General features: G+C 42.9%; 1 protein-coding gene across 6 annotated transcripts in view; it reads right to left on the bottom strand.

Moving 5' to 3' along the window:
• ZNF831 (zinc finger protein 831) overlaps positions 1-20928 on the bottom strand; it is a 110668-nt gene that overhangs the window by 5836 nt on the left and 83904 nt on the right. For 4 of the 6 annotated variants that reach the window (XM_044748317.2, XM_070486196.1, XM_044748316.2 and 1 more), the window contains one exon: positions 651-811. In XM_044748317.2, coding sequence (XP_044604252.2) covers positions 651-811 — 161 coding nt within the window. Of the gene's footprint in view, positions 1-650; positions 812-14189; positions 14335-20770; position 20928 lie in introns of those variants that run through there. The other 2 variants (XR_011494712.1, XR_011494713.1) reach the window with 2 other exon arrangements.

The following is a 20928-nucleotide window of genomic DNA, read 5'->3' as shown; positions in this document are numbered from 1 at the left end:
ACAAGGTCCTGAGGTCCTAATGATTCTTCACCTGGCGTGGACTTCAATATGATGTTCCCAGTCAGTTTCCATTAATACCTAATTGATGCATTAACTTGAATAAAGTTTCCTGTTGACACAAAATAGCTTACTGAGATTGCTATGTATTTTTATCTGCTTTGTGAAAAATCAAATCATTCAATTTTCCAACCAGTTCTGAGCATCCAATTTTAAGTTGCCACTGCTCTTGAGGCAGACATGCTATTTCATAGGACTGTGCATTTGTTTTTCCAGATTAGCATTTTTAAAAATGTGGTCTGGATTAGGATTTTCATATTTTTTGACATGTAGTGCCCCCGGTCTACCTAGTGGTGATGTCATGTCACAGTGACATCTGCAGCTTGAACATCTCTATTCTATTCAGATATGAATTAATAATGTAGCCAGGCTTTTTAATAATCCGTCAGATCATTCCTACAGTTTCACAGCCAATCGCCTATCCTCTCAGTACAGAAGAGTTGGAGGGATGTGTCTGCCTAACGGGCTTTCTGTGCCAGGAAACTTCAACGGGAGCTTGGAGCAAGTTCTGCCACACTGGACACCAACACGAAAGGAGAGGCATAAATCTAGAAAACAGACAGGCAGAGACAGCTCGGAATCAGAATTCCCACCTTCACGGTTGTTTCCTCTGTTTCCTCGGCAGTCCTTGAACTTATGTCAGGAGAGAAGCTTCCTGAGATTTGTCCACCGCCATCCTCCTCCTCCTCTCCGTTTCCACAACGAAGAGACAATTCTGAGACGGCATAAGATGGCTCCCCTTGCAGATTTACACCTGAAAGGAGGGAGGCACATTTATATACACCTGAAATTATGAACTCAGCAAATAGTAATTTCCCAGGAGTTTATCTGTGTCTTCACGACCAGCTCTGAGTTCATTAACCCACATCTCACATGGTATGTACGAGAACTCAATTTACCTTGACTCAATTCACACAGTCAAATAAAATGTCTCCATTTCTACTAAGGAAAGAAATGGCAAAACCCATTCCCAAGGCAGAAAAATCCCTAAATTACATATATTTAAAAAAATACTTCAAGTGGCTCTTTTTTGTCAGAGTCATCTTCCTGGCCACATCGTTAGGTTCATTTTAGATTGGCTTGCACTCTCTGGACGTACAACCAGGAACCGAGAGGAGAAATTTCCCTCTGTGTTCTGCATGGTGTCGTGGTCTCCACCAGAACAGCGGGCAGCAGGAGGGGATTGGTTTTTGCTTGGCTGCTGTTTTGTGGTGGTTATTGCTGTGATTTGTATGGGGAGAGGGGCGGCCAAGGTGCACCTTTGGCAACATGCACAAACAGCATCTCCCTTTCAAGGGAACAGCTGCCTTTCCCTCATCCGTCACCCTTACTCTCTACTCCATCTTACCATATTGGCTTGGGATACAGGTCAAAAGCACCAAAGAATTTCAGAGAGTAGATGCTATCATTAGATGAGATCAGAAAAACATTCCAGAACGGCTTTGTCACTAGAGAAAAGCATTAGACCCACTTTTAAATCTGCTTTCATTTGGATTAACGTTACATATGAACAGAGTTTTAAAAAGTCAAACCTTAGTACTGACGAAGAAAAACAGCAACACCTGCCCACACACTCATTTCTTCCCACTTCGGATTCTTTTAATATTTATCTCCTTCACTCCTAATAACACACTTACAGCATTACTGCTCGATTTCTTTTTTTCACTTTGAGGAGAGCTTATGACTTCTGATGAGGGGAGAGGAGGGTCGAGGATGAGTTGCCCTCGTCCGCAGCCTTCATCATCCCCACAGGTAGACGCACTAGCCCCTCAACCGTTCCATCACCATGATGTCATAATTTGTTTAGAATACTCAGTGCTTTCACTATTATGTTCTGGACCACATTTTTCACCCAAGTCATGTAGTATACTATGATTACATTGTCTTTCTTGCCAACACTGTTTCCCTTGGAGTTAATAATTACTTTGTTTTTTTCTTTTGTTTAGTTTTCTACGGACTTATCACTAAAATCATCCTCCAAACTCCTTCTCAATTTGCCTCATTTCCTTAGAAATATCTCTCTTGGAACTTTCTGACCTGCTCCCAATGGACTGCTGCTCCCTGGCCCAATGCATGGCTGTGTCCCTGGATCTCTCTCCACCCCATCCTGGCAATTCTCTTCACCTTCTTGGTTCCTAGACTCCCACACTTCTTTTTCCTTGGTTGACTCTCTTGTTTTTCTAACGCAAAGCCTCTGGTAGCTTCGTGAGAAAGGGTGGGTGAAACAAAATTGTTTAAACTTTAATTGGCCACTTGTCTGGGTATAACATTCTGAATTGGAATTCATTTTCCTTCAGAACTGAAGACACAGCTCCACTGAGTTCTAGTTGTTGAGAAGTCTGGAGCCAAGGTGGTTTATGACTCATGATCCTTTGAGTGCAACCCTTTTGTCTTTCTTTGGAAGCTCCTAGGCTCCTCTTTGTTCCACTGTCACCATGGTCCATGGTCTATTTTCATTCATTGTCTGAGCACTCATTGGGCCCTTTCAATCTGAATCATGTCCTTCGGTTTAGGAAAAATATGGTATTCCTTTGATTTTTTTTCCTTATATTTTGTCTTTGTCTCTTTCTAGAACTTCTCTTATTGGGTATTGGACCTGCTGGCCTGATCCTCTATTTTTCTTATCTTTTCTCTCCTATCTTCTATTTCTTTGTCTTATTATTTTACTTTTCAGGGAATTTTTTCAACTTTATATTCCAAATCATATGTTTCTATTTCTGCTATCATGTTGTTAATTTCTAAGAGCCCATTATTATTATTTATTCCTTCCTTATGGCATCCTGTTATTATTTCAGAGCTCCCGCATGTTCTCTCACATCTCTGGCGATACAAGTCTGCTGTTACTGTTGTTACTGCCACCGTTTGCCTCTCCTTACACAGTCTCTATTTCTCCTAAGTTCCTTTGTTTCTGTTGGTTTTCATCTTTCTCTTTCAATGAAAGGCTTTCCTGAGATATCCAGCAATCTTATCTACCTACCTATGTTTAAGCAATAGGCACTAAAAAGCTGGTTGGGAGCTCTTCACAAGTGCAATTTGTCAACCGTGGGCCGCCCTGCAGGGTTATCTGGACACCCTGTTTAAGTGGGAAACCCTGAAGTAACTCTCTTCAGGTCTCCACACAGACTCACCGCCTTCTACACAAGGTGTTCTCCAGCCTCCTACCAGGAAAGTATAAGCCAGGCTGCCAGCATTCTGGAGTCTACATTGGGGTCGAGAATCAGGGGCTCAATATGCAGTGTTAACCATCAGGTTACACCCTCTGTCTTCACTAGGGTCCCCTCACTCCCTGCTGAACCACCTGTGCCTGGCATCCCCAGCATTTTCGATGCTCTGCAGAGAACAAGCCCCTGGTACCCTGTGGGAAGAGAGCAAGGGAAGTGACCACACTCTGAGGAGAAGGAGATTTGAAGGGTCTGATGCTGCTTAGTCTTTCAACCAATCTTCCTGTTTTCAGCCCCACCTGATACCATGAATTTCTGAGTTTTTAGGGCTTTATCCACTGTTCAATCAGGATTAAGTTCTCTTGGGTCTGCTAAATCAGTTACCACTCCACCTCTGCATTCCAGCCTCCACAATGATGGCATCCTTTCTTCTCCAGTCATTTTGTCCTTGTGGACCTGTGCATTACAAACATACACTTTTACTAACTTGTCCTGGGATTTTAGAGGAAAGCGGAGGTAAGCAAATGTGTTCTGTCCTCCGTCTTGAGCTGAAAGAGCAGACTTGCTCTTCTGTCTTGGGGGAGGTGACAAGAATATCAAGTGCACTAATCCCGAGCAAATGAACTTCAAAAATCTATAGAAGTGCAACAGTTTGGAAAAGGAAGGAATGATTTTTCTATTAATACAATATTCACTTGAGCACCTGCATATCGGGATTGTCTAATGACACAGAACCAGGCTTTTAGTATTCCATTCGTTTGCTACACAAATATGTCAACGAACCAGGCACCATGCTCGACCCTGAGGAGTTGGAGAAGAACAAGACAGAGGAGCTCTGACCCTCAAGAGCTTTTGCTCCAACAGGGAGGAGAAAGAAAGACAAGTAAACTGATAGATAAGATGATGTCAGGTTGTGACAGGGGTCATGAAGGAAATAAACATATTGATCACAGGGAGTAAAGATAACTGAGGGTATTCCAGAGACGGAGGATAAACAGGGGTTATTCCAGAAAGCAAGAACAAATAAAGAGTACAGTACAGAGAGTGATGGGGGACGGGTAGCTGTTGTACAGAATTGAAGAAGGCTTCTCTGAAAAGGTGACACCTGAAAGGAGACCTTCAGGATGGGAAAGAACCTGCCCACCCAGGCCACTCCAGACAAACGAGGAACAGGTGCAGTGGTCCCGAGGTGGGAAGAGCTGGGGGGATTAAGGAACCGGTGGAGGCCAGTGTGGAAGGAGGGTGGAGAGCAGGGAGCAGACAGCAGAATAAATGTCAGGAAGCCAACTGGGGCCCAGGCCCAGAAGGGTGCAGGCAGCCATGGGTGGGGTTTAGATTTTCTTCTGCATTTGTTGTGAAGAAGCCAGCGTGGTCAGCAGGCAATCTATCTTTTAAAGATGATTGTTGCTACTATCTGGAGATGGAATTGGGGGCAGAGAGAAGAGAGGTGGGAAGACCAGTTACAAGGCTACCAAGGTCGTCTGGGGACAGATGAGATGGCTTGGCTAGGACAGTGGGCATAGAAATGGAGAAAATGGATGTATTCAAGATATGTTTTCATTCTCACCCATGAAAAATCATCAAAAGATAATAACGATGATGAACGTCTCCAGTGTCCCGGAGCTGACCAAGCACAAGCGCCTCGCTCTAAGCGGATTAAGCTGTGTCCCCACGGTGACAAAACAACCAGGCAATTCATTCAATTCAATGAAGAAGCAAAACCAATTAGTATAGGGAAAATAATCAGATTGGCCAAATGTCTTCTCAGCAGGTTGTTTTGGTTTTTAAACGTAACGAAAGGCCATGTGCGCGTTTGGCCAATAACTTCTGACTCATCTGAGAGAGCCAGGCAAGAAAATCTATTGATTTAATTTGCTTCTGACCTATAGTCTACAGAGAAAACTGAATTATCTTTAATAATTGTGAAAAATGCCCAAATAATGTCACTGAAGTGTGTTAAACTAATTTGGATTATTGAAGAAGGATGCTAACTTGCTTTTAAATGAATGGCCCTTTTCAAAAAGTAAGTCATGCCCTGGCTGAATATTAAAGCACAGAATGTGATCCTGTTCAGAGTTTAGCATCACTGTGTGAATCACTTCCTACCTCTTCAGAAATTACGGATTCCACCGTCTTAATGCAATCTTCGGAAATCTGACTGCTCTTACGCAATTATGTGAGTCTTATTAGAGAAACCATGTCATCACAGTTCTGAGAGCCGTTCTGTTCTCCTCCTGATTAAAGGCTGCGTTTTTAATAATTTCCCTCAGAAATAATTGCCAAACCTCGTTTAGAGAGGAGAAGACTGTTGAAAGTGTTGCAGCAAATTTAAATTTAGCCATCTTGAAAAGGCTATAGGAAACTGTAAAATAATTAGAAAGAAAATGGAGTGAAGAAACAATATGATGAAACTTCCAACATAACTGTAGACATTTTTAATGCCAAACCTTCTCCCAGCTGTCTGATTCCCAGGCCTTATTAAAATGCTAATAGACATATTATTCAAATATCATTATCTGAAAATGTAAGTAATTGGATACGTTTCGTTCAGTTGCCCCAATACGCCAAAAACTCCATTAATTTGGAGTCCAAAGACTCTGAATTATAAGGAAAAGGTAAAAATGAGTCTACCACGTAGGACTTCTAAGCAAGCTGTAAGTGTAAACAGGAACGTGGGAGTAATCTCCTAGACTATTAATTGATCAGAGATTAAATCGCGTAGAAGCATTCCAGCCATTGAAGGATGCATAATGTGCTAGCAATTAAAATCTGCAATTACTTAAGGAACACTAGGCAGAACTCAAAGTAATCACTATGTGGGCAGTTATTTGTGCATTTGTTCAAATATTTGTTGAGTCCACTTTTTTGAGTCTGTATTTTCTAGCACATTTTTGAGCCCATGTTATTGAGCCTAAATATTTATTGAGCCCATATTCACTGAGTACCGAGCACAACCAATACGCTGTCCTAAACACAGGCTATTTATTCAGACGCAAAAGAGGCAGACGCGCTCTCGTGGAAATCATGGTCTAAAGGGGGAGAAATTCAGTCAGCAAATAATTGCACAAAAAAAATTCACCGAGCAAATGTAGCAAATACCGTGAAGGAAAAAGCAAGGGTGCTATGAGATGGCAAAACGGTCCCCCACCCCACCTATAGCTGTGGGAAAAAGGAAAACCCCACGTACTGTAAAATCGTTCCACATTACACTGTCCTGGCTGCTTTTCTCCCTACTGAGTCTGAATCATTCATTCATGTAATTATTCAACCAATATTTTCGAAGGCTCTATTTCATGTCAGACATTGCAATAAATTTTTTTGTAACTAAATTCATTTCCACAATCCCTTTACAATTTTTGTTTACAAAACCTCTATAGAAAAAGATATATATGGCTAAAAATGCAGGAAGAAAGAGGCTTTCTTTCTCTCGGGCAGAGGCGGGAGGACATCGATTCTAACGAGAAAACGATCAGAAGTGGGTGGGCAGCGAGCAGCGAGAAGCAGCCTCAGACGTCAGTTGCACAGGCGGAGAGGCACCCCAGGGGGGACCGGAAACCATGCTCATGGAGCGCAGCCTCCACACGGTACTTCCGCAGTATCCTGAGGCGGCCTCTTGAAAGTTTGCTTCTAAGTAATCACAAACAAATCTTTTATTTCAGAAACCACTTTTCTGAGTGGCTTTCCTCTCTTTTCTATTTCTTTGATGAAAAGCAACACGACAGGAGCTCTTACCACACAGAAATTCTTCACCGGAACCATGTTTAGTGCAAAGTGGTGTCTAAAATCTTGCTTTAAATGAAAAGTTTTACCGTGCCCAGACAACAAGAGCGTGACTCTCAAATACAGAGCAAAAATAGGCTTAGGAATTCACGTCAGGAAAAGAGATGACAAAAGAAATGCCATTTGAAACATTCAATGCGGAGACTGAGCCTAGCAAATCCACCTTATGTATCATTATTTTAGAAGTTTCTAGTTGTTAAATGAAAATTGTCTATGCGGGTCTCTTCCCTGGGACATAATTGATATACTTGCAACAGCTTCTCATCTTTTCTCAAGATTTACACCCTAGAATGAAGGAGAAATTATTCTGTTTCAGCAATTTCAGAGCACTATGACTTAACTAATAGCTTTAAGGAAAGAATTAATACTTCTCTATTAATTCTAATGAGAAAAGATGTAGGGAAGTCATTAGCTCCTGTCAGAGAAGGAGAGAGACGGCAAAGGGGGAGAGGAGCCCTGGAGAGCCCAGCCCCCAACCTTCCAGATCCTTCCCGACACTCTGTAAGGCAGCTGAGGAGAGCCGTGTGAGAACAGGGAGCCGCAGGCCAGCCACCGAGGCCAGGAGGGACTCACAAAGGACACCCCCTCGAGAGAGAACCGAGGGAACAAAGGCGACAGCCATTCCGGGCACTTGTTCCAGGCTCTTCATGAGGGTTTAGAAATGGTCCCTTTTGTGTGCGTGTAATTAGGCAAAGCTTTTACCGCAGAAAACACCTGTAACCATGGCCCTCTCCCCCGCGGTCTTCCTGAGATGAAAGGAAAGTGTTTTGATCACTTTCTCCTCTCAGATATTTTCTCTAAACTCGGTGAATGGGGGCTGGTTTGAAATATTTCAGTCACTTTAAAGCTTGGTTGTGCACAGAATTCAACAAGATTCCTTCATAAGGCGAAATGGAAGCCTGCAGAATAACGAGAAATCGTGAACACGGCTCACAGACACTCTCGGAAAAGTTTGTCGAGAAATCTGCTGAGGAAAATGGGATTTGTGGATCTATTTAATTCAGTGGTTCTCAACGGGGGTGATGTCCTGGGACTGTGCAGTTGTCCTGACTTGGCAGGAGTAGGGCGTGGGCACCGGGAACACTGCTTAGCACCCTGCAGGGCACAGGCTGGCCCACCTCCCAGAGCGACCTGCCTCCAAAGGTCAGCAGGCCCATGATTGAGAAACCCTGGTTTAAACCAAGAATCACAAACTTCAATGCTACAAATAACCAGATGAATAACCTAAACAAGGGGAGTTGACAGTGGGTGGGACTGTGGTGAATGGAGGCTACGTCACACTTAAGGGTGCAGCTGACCCTCAGCTCCCTGGACTGAGACCCTGAAGGAGCAAGGGTCCGGCTTTCCAAGAGAAGTCAGAAATCTGGATTCGATGTGTTTTGTTTTGTTTTGGTTTTTTGCTAAGGAAGATTAGCCCTGAGCTAATATCTGTTGCCAGTCTCCCTCTATTTTCTATGTGGGTCGCCGCCACAGCATGGCTGACTGACCAGTGGTGTAGGTCTGCACCCAGGATCCAAACCCACAAACCCAGGCTACCAAAGTAGAGCACGTCGAACTTAACCACTAGACCACAGGGCCGGCCCCCATGTATTTTTAAACACCGATAACAAATTAATTTTCGAACAACAGCACTGTGCTGACCTCCATCCCTGTGGTCCGAATGTGCTGTGGAGAGGCCTCTTGTGACCCCTTGTTAATCAAGAAGCTCAGTGTGCCCACTATGATGGCGAGACTTCAGCCTTCGCTCTTCTGCTGAAGCAAAGTTTCTTTTTAAAAATACTGTTAAAAAACTATTTATGGGAGAGGAAACTTGTTCCTGCAAAGTAATTTGGTAGTATCTTAAAAAATGAAATATATAATTATAAAACATGCATGCTCCAGCAATAGCTCTTTGGGAAACTGAGCAACTGATGCACCGTAAGTTGTGGGAGGAAAACAATAGCAATCAACAGGAACGTCCATGAACAGGGGAAGGGCTGAATAAATCCGTTATGGTACAGCTATCCTGCGGGATCTTATGGCATTGTTAACCTATCTAGAATATAGGCTCTAGGCCTATATATATAACTCTAGGTTATATAACTTTTATATATCTTTATACATATCTATCTATCTATCTATATATATCTTATATATCTTTTATGTAACTCTAGGTTATATAAAAGATATATAAGAAGAAAAGAGTTGCAGATTACTACATATAGTATGATTTATTTGTGTAAAAAAACAAAAACAATAACAATAGCATAAAGTGTCTGTCCATATTTGTATGTATGTGGACAAGGGTACGGAAGGAAAGTCAACCTAGTTCTGGCAGCCTCGAGGGGCCATGAGGCAGGGAATTGCCAAGCTTTTCTTGGACACGTCGATGTTGCTTTCTTTGTTGCCACAGGCTTGGTATTGCTTTATTAGTTTGAAAGAAAAATAAGAGACAAATAATGACATTGGCTCTAAAGTTCAGACTGAAAATAAGGAGGAGAAGCCCCAGAGCACACCCGAGCATGCTCGTGCGAAGCAGTGGTCAGGCCAGCTCAGTCAGAACACGCTGCTGCTGAGGGAGGGGAATCCTCACGCCCTGGTAACAAAAGTTTAGTTTCTCACCCAGAGAAAAGTTGAGAGACTCACAAAAGGAAGAGAAAAATATATTTTTCCACCTCTAACCAAATCTGGAATATTTCTGTACTAACCTCACTTTTTTAAAATTTTGCCTCTACTGAGCAATCATTTTCCAATCTCTTTTTTCAGAAACCACTTTTCTCCGTGGTTCGCATTTCTCTTCTCTTTCTTTGATGAAAGGCAATCAGTTTGAGAACACTTCACTTACCATTTTCTCCCAAAAAACATATTTAATGGGCAAGTATGCTTAAAATCTTTTGGTAAGATGAAACTTTAATCATGCTCAGACAATAAGTGAATGCACCCTGAATAAAGAGAGGACAAATTGTGAGGAAAAAGAAAAACCAAGTGAAGAACAAAAAAATCACTAATATTATTTGAATTATTTAGTGCCAAAACTGAATCAAGAGAACCTACTTTATGGATCATTACCTTCAAACTTTTAACTCTAAATGAAAATTGTAGAGAAAAAAGTTCAGGCTTTGGAATATAATTGATGTGTTTAAGCAATTGGCTCATCATTTCTTAAGATTTACATCCTGGAGAAGGAGGTGTTATCCTGTTTCAGCAATTCTGTAAGCAATATTACTTAACTAATGGCTTTAGGAAAAGAATATCTCCCCATTAATTCTGACAGGAAAAATAATGGTACAGAGCCATTAGCTCTAGTCAGAGAAGCGGGGAGGGAGTTCACGGAAGAGGGAACCCTGGAGTTCAGGCTGCCATTTTGTTTCTCTTAGGAAAACATTATGAGGTGATTTGTGACTGAGAGCAGGGTATGAGCAACACCAAGCTCGTCTCCCCAGCCGCACCTCTCCCAGTCCACTCGTGGCCGACCAACAGAAGCTTAAAGGCTAAAAAGAAAAAAGAAATTCTAATCCACTTAATTTCAGAGAATTACATCACCATGCTCACATAATATTCAGCTGTCCTACCTCTTCAGCACGATTAGGTAAACCTTTTATCTCACAAAGTACCTGTCAGAGATGTTCTCTTTACCTTTCTATTTTTTCAATGAAAGACAGCTGCTTTGATAATGTTAGCCCCAGAGGAATTTTCCCTAAACTGTGTGAGTGAAAAAAAAAATCCAGTTAAAATATTTCAGTCACTTAAAAGCTTAGTTATGTACAGAATTCAAAAGAAGAGATTCCAGTGAGAAAGTAAATGAGACAAGAAGGAAGAAAGGATAGAAGTGCCCTCCTCACCCTGGAATTAAAAAAGGGTTTATTGTTAATGCTTTAAGAAGCTTAATTGTACCTAGCTGATGTCGTGTACAGGTGGCTGAAGAGAAGAAAATGAGGACATAATTATACAATGATTGGTATTGTGGGAAACGCCACAAAGGAGATGGGTTATGAATCATACCACAAGGACACCTAATCTGGCTCGAGTCAGAAGTGACCAGCCTGAGAAATCACTAAAATTGTCACCTCACAAAACTGTCCAAGGAGAACCGATATGATGAAGTCTCAACGCAGTTCTTCAGGGAAAACACAGTTGAAAGACCCATCAGAAGGACAGAAAAACACATATATCAAAATCTCACTACGTGCCAGAGTATTTCTTTCTCCTAATGCAATTTTCGGAAAGTTTGTCTCTTAGTATATTATCTCAGAAACGACTTTTCTTAGTGGCACGCATTTCCTTTCTATTTCTTTGATGAAAGGCGATCAATTTAAGATTTGCCTCTCAGAGAATTTTTTTTCCTCTGAAAGATGTTTAGTAGAAAGTGATGTTTAAAATCAATCTTTAAGTTAAAAGTTTGTGCCCAGACCATAAGCAGGTACCTAAAATTGAGAGAGCATTATGCGGACAGGAGGTGAAAGGGAAAAAAATATAATTATTGAAAATACCATTTGAAATCAATAATGCCAAGATTGAAATCAAGACTATCTACTCTTTGAATTATTATTTTCAATGTTTTTCATTACTAAATGAGTCTGTAAAAGACAGTTCATTTCTCAAAATATAATTGAGGTATTTGAGAGAGCTCATTTTTCCTCAAGATTTGTATCCTTAAAAAGACAAAATTGATCCATTTCAAGGATAATAGCTGGGAAGAAAGCTCTTGCCTTTTCTCCTTAATTATTCCTGATAAGGGAAAAAACAGACTAATTTCAAACAGGAAGCAAAGGCAAGAAAGAGAATACTGGAGTTGGTCTCATCAATTTTGGTTTTCCGATCAACTTAGGAAAGAAAACATTCCAGGTCCAGCCTCTGTGAAACGATCAATGTTAGGGAGAACGCGGCTCTCCCCTCAAACCCAAACTACAGACTAGGAAAACTCAGTTTGACAGGAAAACCAGGAAAAGGGGATGAGGGAACACTATCCTGTTTTCACGGCGAGTTCAGATCTTCTATCCTGTGTGGTACTTGGGTATTTTCTTTTTTACCTCAGAACACCTGCCACCAAAGTTCCCTTTGCTTTCTTGAGGAAAGGCAAGCGTTTCGAAAGCTGAAAACTTTCTCCCACTCAGATGTTTCTTTTAAACAATGTTAGTGGGAAAGCCAGTTTAAAATATTTCAGTAACGTCAAATCTTGTACACACACAGAATTCAATAGCATTTTTCTTACATATCATTTAGGAGCAAGAGGACTGAGATAAAGGGAAAAGAATAAAGGTGGCCCCAAAATACTCTTTAAAAACTTTCATACCAAAATTTACTCGAGAATGTATGCTTTCTGGCTTATTTTATAAGTGTGGTTTTCTTCATAATAAGAGAAACACGACTGGGTGGACTATGCCGTAATTGAAATACTTTCATCTGGGCTTCGTCTTTTCTCAAGATTTCTAGCTCAAAAGAAAGTGTGCTTCTGTAACCGTCATCCTGAGGCAACGCGACTCAACGAGTGTTTTTTGAGCAAAAGCCTCTCCGTGGTTTCTATGGATCCAGATAGAAAATAAAGGAGGATGGTCATGAGTTCTTTCCGACCGAAGCAGGGAATAAAATATCAAGAACTGGCTCTGCCCTGCTGGTGGAGACCTCAGAGACTTGAACTTCAAGGCGATGAGTAACTCGGAAGCTGAGACGCGGCAACAAAGGGGAGAAGAGGAAGAGTAGGAAGGGGGACCAAATTCTTACAGAATTCAATGAAGCCACTCTTTTGTCCTCATGCCAGCTTTAGAAATCCTGTCTTTTATGATGTGAAACTTGAATTACAGGACTTTTTTTTTTTTTTTACCTCAAAAACTATCTCCTAGCCTCAGAGCAGCACCCTTTATCTTCCTCTAAATTGAATCAGTCCGATAAAACGCACCGGAAATTTTAAAGTTCAGTTACAATACACAACCAAAAGCTTACCTGAAAATACAGGCAAGACCACCAATGCCATATCACGGAAAGAATACTGCACCAGAAATAATTTTTAATCCTACCAAACTAAGAAATCTGATTTTTACATTTTTTTTTAGAACAGCAACTGACATATTGGGACCATCTAGAAAGTCCACACTTTGAGGCATTAAAAAAATCTTTACATCTTTCCTGAAGATTTCTACACTACCATCGGTGAGAAGAATCTGTTTTGCAGTTCCAAAGCAATATAGGAAAAGAAATCCACGATCTGACAGAAAATGGGAGGGGCCCCTTAACTCTCGTCTGGAAAAGTGTAAACATCAGACACCCAGAAAATTCCACCTGAAGAAAGGGTGGAGAAGGAAGAGGGAGATGAATCTTGAGGAGAATACACAATTATGCACAAATTATATCCAGAAGCTGAGGGGTTGTGGAAAGAACAGAATTTAAAATATGCAAACCTTACAAGAGGGAGAGAAGAGAATTTTCAGAAACTCTTGCCTTCAAGCAGTTCCTGGTATCCTCCCTGGGGGTGGTCTTGGGCAGGGGTTGGGTTGGGGGCATTGGCACACCTTACCACACAGCTCTCTGCTCGGTTTCTTGAATTTTCTTGAATGAAAGACAGCTAGTTCAATAAGATTACCTCTCTGAAATTTTCTCCCAAGAGAAGTCACAGGGTCTGTTTTAAAAGTGTGCAGAAAGAAATGATAACTAAATCAAGTAGATAAAACCGCGGTCCAATAAGAGAGATTAAAGGAGGGGAAAAAACTGAACCTTAAGCAGTTGTCATCGAAAATTTATTCAGGAAATCTTTTCGACTTATCTTTAAAAATATGTTATTACTAAATTCAAATCAGAAAAGGAATACACAGCTTAGATTATTATGGAGTAAACTAACATAATGGCTTTGAAATAAAGTACTTTACACTGTTTCTATGAATGCTGACAGAAAAATAATGAGAAAATTGCATGAACATCCATCAAAGAATGAGGGCTGGAAGCACTGAGAGTGGGTTCTGGTAGGCTTTCTCCCTCAGACCCCTCATGAAAATCAAAAAAAGTCAGTGTGGAGAAAGCAGAAGAAAAACATGAAGTGGCCTTGAACCTCGAAGGATGCTGGCACACGGAAAGAGAAAACCCGCGGCGGCCTGCCAGGGCGGGAAATAACAATAATTATAATATCCCACACGCTTTCTATCACTTCAAGGAGTTTCCAACTTCTCTATGCAAAAGCAACCCTCAAAACTTCTACTTTGAGAAATTATTAGTCTATTTTACCTCAAATATTTCTCTCATACAGAGGAAACAAGGCTATCCATTTTCCTTGCAGAATATCCTCCAATCCTTATTCACCGTGAGCGACTGCCAAGTACACTTCATTATTAGGAAGGTGCTCTCAGGGACAGAAATCCATAGCCAGCCTCTAATAAATACAAGGGGGAGAGGACGAGAGGAGATGAAATAGCATGCGGTAGATGATAAAATTTAAAATAGGTTTTAGAGTAGAAATGTACATAAGATCGCAGCTCCACTGATTACGGTGTCTGAGTGCATTTTCTGAGCAGAGTGGTACTGATGCTTTCTCCCTCACGAATTTCAAAGAGAAGAGAAAATTAACCCCTTTCTTTCCATAGTTTAGCTTTGAAAAGAAAGACAGTGACGGTGGCCTTTCTTCATTGGTGAAATAGTGGGGGAAGGCCCTGGAGCATCCCCACCCCCTCCCACCCAGCTCTCCTCTGGCCGAGGTGCCCCGCTGAGAGGCTCCAGGCAGAGACACAAAGAGAAGTGAAGAAACAGAGAGAGAGAGATCAAAATGGACTGATTACAGGGGAAATTGGGGGGTCCCGGTGCCCAGGCCACGGGAACAAGCCTGCACCCCTCTTAAGAGGTAATCACTTAAGAGTCTGAATAGCAGACAGCCCAGAATCAACCAAACTGGAAGAAGGGCCCAAGGCAGACTGGGCTGGCCTGAGCGGGAACCCCAAACCTCATCAGGATCAGAAGTGAAATCCAATGTGAAAGAAAGTTCAGGGTATGGTTCCAATCACATGGAGTCCTCCAGGGACCCCAGGAGGTCTATGCCAGAAGGCTGGTCGGAGGGCCTTAGCGAGGGGTTCCCAGATAAAATGTGGATGCCTGAAATTTGAATTTCAGGTCAACAATGAATTATTTTTAGCATAAGTATATCTCATGCAATGTTTGGGGTGTACTTATGGTAAAAAAAATATACTCTTTGTTTATCTGAAATTCAGCTTTAACTAGGTGCCCTGTGTTTTCATTTGCTAACTGTGGCCATCCTGCTTTAGGGTGTAGGGAAAGGCAGAGCTGGCGGCGGACTAGCTTTGCTCAGACAAGTCTGACTGAAGATGCTGGGCTGGGCTCCAGGTGCTGCACGCTGTGAATCCAGGGATGGCCGTGGCATCTGGATTGATCTGGGATAAGCAATTATTATCAATAAAGACATCTCCTTAATTTTGATGGAGAAATAACATATAGGGGCTCCAAAAAAACCCAGAAGTCAAACCTACAGGCAAAAGGCAAAGCAGAGACAGATGTGGAGAGAGAGAGCCAGCATCCCACAGCCCTTCTACCGTTTTTAAGAATGTTTTATCACCACCATGAAAAAACAACCTTCAAAAAGTCTATTTTGAAAAATTATTAGTCTCTATGATCTCATAATTATTTCTGCCATTCCCATGTATACACAGCCCTGAGGCTATGCATTTTCCTCCCCAAATGGCCCCCTGACCCATACCCACTAGGAAAGTTCATTGTTATGAAGGTTTTTTCTGGGTGAGAGACCTTAGTTAGCTTCGGATAGCCGCAGTGGGGGAAGGCTGACGATGAGAAGAGCGTCAGCGGCAGGGGGTAGATGATGCGCTGAAAAGGTGCATTATGCAGAGAAGCATTCTAGAGGCCTCAGCACAGCGGCCACACTCCAGCAATGCAGGTTGGGACACATTTTCTAGATGAGAGTTTTGTTATGCTCATAACTTCTCCTTCAAGTATTTTAAAGCGAGGGGGGAAAGGAGAGGAAAAGAATAAACCCCTTTTCTTCTCTTTTTAAGCCAAAGGGAAAAAGAGGGCAAACTTCGGCTTTTATTGTTAAACTTGTCAATGGCATGTACTTCAGAAAAGGGCAAGAGTTGACATTTTTTCCAGCAGAAACATCTCTTCTCGTTCTCCTGTGGGCAAAGGGCTCTTAGAAAGGCCCCCCATCCAGAGGGGAGGACTCAGCCTCCAGGACAGGGCTCTCTGAAGGGACAAATCAAGCAGCCCCGCAAGACGCTTGTGCACCCCTTTCCCCTCCTGCACGTGGAGAGGAGAGAGAAGCAAGCAGAAGGACGAATGGAACGGCTGGCCCAGCCAGCTGGAAGGGCTGGAGGCAGACAGACACACTCGCTTGGCTGTCTGTTGCGTGGTTACAGATCGTCAGAAAAAGGTACAGCCACTTCGTGAAAACATCTGGATTTTGGAGGCATCTTGGACAGGTCCAGAAGGGGGAATAAATTTACAAGGACCGTAAATGGACCCAGGAGGCCACAATATGGAAAACAAAAGATTGACGGATGTTCAGGCTGAAAAATCGGTATCCCATCTCCTGCCTGTCAGTTCAAGACACTTTTAGCCCCACCACGCAGATCAGCCTTCACAACTTCTATTTGAAAAACTGTTAGTCTATTTACCCCAGAAATATTTATTTCTCTGCCATATATGAGAACCCAAGGTGACCCATTTTTCTCATTGAACATGGCCCTACCCTGCTACCGTGGACTCATGGGAGAGAACCGGACATGTGCTCCATTATCCTGAAGGTCCTCGGAGGCAGAGAAGGCTACGCCCACCTGCTCATAAACTCAGGGAGAGGAGATGCGAGTCGAGGAAATAGTACGAGGTAAATAACAAAATCGAAAATAGGTTTCATTATGGAAATGTACAATGTACCCTATGATTCTTTATTTTTTTCCCGGTAACATCACTCCTCCCATTAGAAGTTCTGGGTATATTTTCTCAGCGAGGATTCTAATGCAGTTCATATGAAGTATTTTCAAGGAAAATAAAAGTGATTTGCTTTTTCAATAATGTTTTGGTTCCAGTAAAGACTATGGTGAACTTGGGCTCATGGAACAGCTCCAGGTTATCTTCATTTCAGAAATACTAATTACGTCAAGCCTCGCAGAAGACGTGAACGGGCAGCGGAGAGAGACCCTTCAGGGCAGGGGGCAGAGTTTGCCACAAGGAAACCTCAGGAGAAAAGGGAAACGGGAGGGAGGTTCTGGATACTTCTGGTAGAGAGAAAAGGGATTCCTGTGGGTAAAAAGGCTAATGACGGGAGTAGTTCTCAGGAAGGAACCCAAAATCCCACAGTGGAACCAAAATGACCAGACGGAGGAAAAGTAGTGAGAATGGAGGGTTCCTCTGGGTTGTTTTCTCTTTCATTCCTTTCTAGAAGGTGGAGGCAGGCTGGCGGAGGTGTTGGAGATGTGTGCACACACACACTTCACATCACTTCGTCAACGGTGGACACACGATGAGCGCAGGCGCCAGTTTTGATCCTGAGGAAAATTGGGAAGAACCTGAGAGAGTTCCTCAGGGTGTCCTCCCCATTCGGGCCATGTTTTCGGGACAAGGCAGAGGAACGACAGATGAAACCCTCACCAGACCACAGTCCCCAGAGGGGCACCCGCTATTCCATGTCTGTTGAACTGGACCTACTCTGGACGGGGCAGAGGCATCGATGGCAACTCGTTTGCTCTTCTTCCTCTAAAATTATCATTTTTGAAAGGCTTGGCTTTGGTAGCGTTCAAATTCTTGGCTATTGCCTGGTGAGACTGGGATTTTGTATTTATTTCTTGGTGTTGTTTTGGGCTCTCTAATTGTCCAGTGTGGAAACAGGGGCAGCTGAGTTCCTCCTAGTTCTGGTGAGACCGCCTGTGTCCTTGCTGCTCGAATGTCCCCCCCTACAAGAGAGGCCCAAAGGCAAACAACGGGCGGGGGCCCTTGGCCAAAATGGTGGCTTTGTGAGGCATGAGGCCAATCGTCGTGGGGCTCATTCATCTGCCATTGCCCTGTGCCCGGTGAGATGGGAAGTCGACAGACAGCGAGTCCTGTACCTCAGAGCTGTAGAGAAAACCTCACCTCCATGCAGAGGCCGTGTGACCTTCGGAAGGTCCCTCCCTCTCTGTGCCTCAGTGTCCTGGTCTGTGCAATGGGAGGAACCCTAGCACTTCCTGCAGGGCTGGTTGAGGGAATTCAATGAGTTGACACCACAAGCACCAAACTCAGGATCTGGAAGACAGTGCTCCACAAATGTGGGGCTGTTATTCCTGTTATTAGCACTACCTTTATCATCATCACTGTGCGTTGTGGTCTTATTCATCTATTTGTGGTTTATGGCCCATCTCCCCTCAACTGGAACATCTCTCCGTGAGTGAGGGGACCTGGTCTGTCTTGATGATCAGTTTTTCCAGCACCTGAAACACTGTGAGTAGCATACAACGGGTGCTCAATGAATACTGCTGAGTGAACTTACCGAGTGAACACTAGTCTGACTCCAAAACTCGTACCCTACGCTGCTTTCCCACTTCATCCCTCAAAATCGCAAATATAATCCCTGCCCAGAGAGCTCCCACTTTGACGTGACTGCAGATCCTGTCACAGTCCTGGGGAGGATCGTGAAAGAGTTAACCAAGCGTCTGGCATCTCGGGGGTCTCAGGGCAGAGCCAGACCCCAGGGAGGACTCACAGTTGGATGGGCTTTACAGAAAATCTCCTTTTCTGATTAATTCACAGCAGTCCTTCCCTCCCACCCCCACGAGTGAGATCAATAATGATTTGACTTTGCTCCACTATCCTCACTGATTATAATCATATTTAAAAACCCTGATGGTTTTTTTAAACTCCAGTTAATGTCAATTTGCATTCATCAAGGGTGTTTTTTTTTCTTTAAAGAGGTAGTTCTCTTTAAAGGCTAAAAATGAATTTTGAAGGTAAGAGGTCCTATGTCTGAAGGTAATTTGAAGAAGAAGATTAAAGCTGGCCATGGTTTTCAGCCCTGTCCGCAGGGAGCCTTGTGGTGACGGGAAGCGCAGCATCGGGGTTACAAGCCAGCTCCCGCTCCTGTGTCCCATAGAGTGAATCTCCTCTTGGTGCCATAGGATATGAATTTTCTTCTAAGGGATATCGGTGTATCCACGAGCTCTCCCCAGGTGATCAGTGTGGGTACTAGAAAGGAACAGCACGACACACAGGAACAATGGCCTCTCAGGCAGTTATGACAGTCTCACGCCTTGTTCTGTGTAAATAATAGCAAGGTGTTGTTACTACTGTTATTACTGTAGCTCACCATATAATTTGAGCTTTCTTCAGTGGGCGACAGTGGAAAAGCAGCAGTGACTGAATGGAAGCGGCAAGGACAAAACCAGCTACCACTAGGTGCAGTGCCCGGAATTATTCGGAAAAAGGAGGAAATCTTGTTCCTTGTTTTAAAGTTGGGGCGGGGGGCACGTGCAAAGGGGTTCAAAACAGAAGCATTTGAAAGTGGAAGAACTTAGGAAAGAAATGCTCATCCCCAGGCTTGTAAACATCCACACGGGTGTTTAGTAACAAGACTCCTGAAGTGGTGTCACTTGCTTCCTGCAGACAAACAAACAAAAATGTGTTTTTCTCTAACTAGAACCTCAAAGTTCTATCTGTAATTTTTGGTTAACTTGACTTTTTACGGTGCTAAGGAGCACAATAAAGAATAAGATTTTACTACTCCCTGAAGAGGCTCATAGTCAAGACGCGAAGGGGAATCTTAGCATATAAACAGCACCCAGAAAATGGCATTACTCGCATGAATATTAACTGAAATTTTTCTTTATAAGGAAAAAGATGTTGTGCTTTCACCCTGTCTCTATCTCTAGCCCGTGTGGCAGAGCGCATGAGTGGCCTCCCTACTTCTGATCCTTTTTCTTAGCAGTAAGAACTCACTTTCCAGCTGGAGTATACTGCTGCTCTGCTAAAAACTCTATTTCTCAGTTTTTCTTGCAGCCAAATATGACCAGGTAACTAAGTTCTGGCCAAAGAGATGTGAGAGGATGTGATACATGCAATTTCCAAGGCTGGCCCTTAAAAGGAGGGTGGGTACCCTCTCCTTCCTCTTTTCACCTTACTATCGGCTGGAACGCAGACCTATAGGCAGGAGCTGGAACAGCCATCCTAGGCCACAAAAAAGGAAGACCTATGGTGAGGAGAGCAGAGTAGGCACCTGGATCCCCACCACGTGGAGCCACCATACCAGACCAGACTACTTAAACCCAATGGTTATTTGTGAGAGAAACAAACTTTATGTATCTTTCTTAATTCATTGTTATTTTCAGCCTTTATGAGAGCAATCAAAGCTTTATCATACTTAATACCATGGTGATGAGAAATATTATAGTGCAAGAGTCTAAACTTTACCCCAGCTCCTAAACCTTGGCTGTCCCCATACAACCTTGATGGATTTGCCATGTCTGCTGACCTCCAAGTATTAAGCCTGCACCATTTTGTAATATCTGCAAATTATTTGGACCAGGGACCAGCAAACTACAGCCTGCAGACCAAACGTGGCCCTCTTCTTATCTTTATAAATATAAAAGTTTTATCGAAACACAGCCAGCCCATTGATTTACCTGTTTCTGGGGCTGCTTGCCCCCTACGACATCAGAACTGAGGAACTGCGACAAGGACTGTATGGCCAGGACAGCCAAAAAAATTTACAATCTGGCCTTTTACAGAGAGTTTGCCGACTCCTGATCTACACTATTAATTACATAAAAATGTTTTAACTCCCTTTTTCACCTAAATAAGATTATTTTAAAAAATAAACTTACTGCCTCGGATGGAACACTGATATCACTTGCTGTGAGTTGTTTATCCATCATCATTCTCTTTCTTTCTTATCAGTGGAACCCCAAAGATCTTTAGTGCTCCTCCAGGACATTCCTCTCCCAGACTCCCCGCAGCCAGGGGTGGCCTTATGCCCCAGCCC

Source organism: Equus asinus, chromosome 15, assembly GCF_041296235.1.
Source record: "Equus asinus isolate D_3611 breed Donkey chromosome 15, EquAss-T2T_v2, whole genome shotgun sequence".
NCBI classification, from domain to species: Eukaryota; Metazoa; Chordata; class Mammalia; order Perissodactyla; family Equidae; genus Equus; species Equus asinus.
Note: the sequence above shows the minus strand (reverse complement) of the source record. Positions and strands in the feature narration are given on the sequence as shown.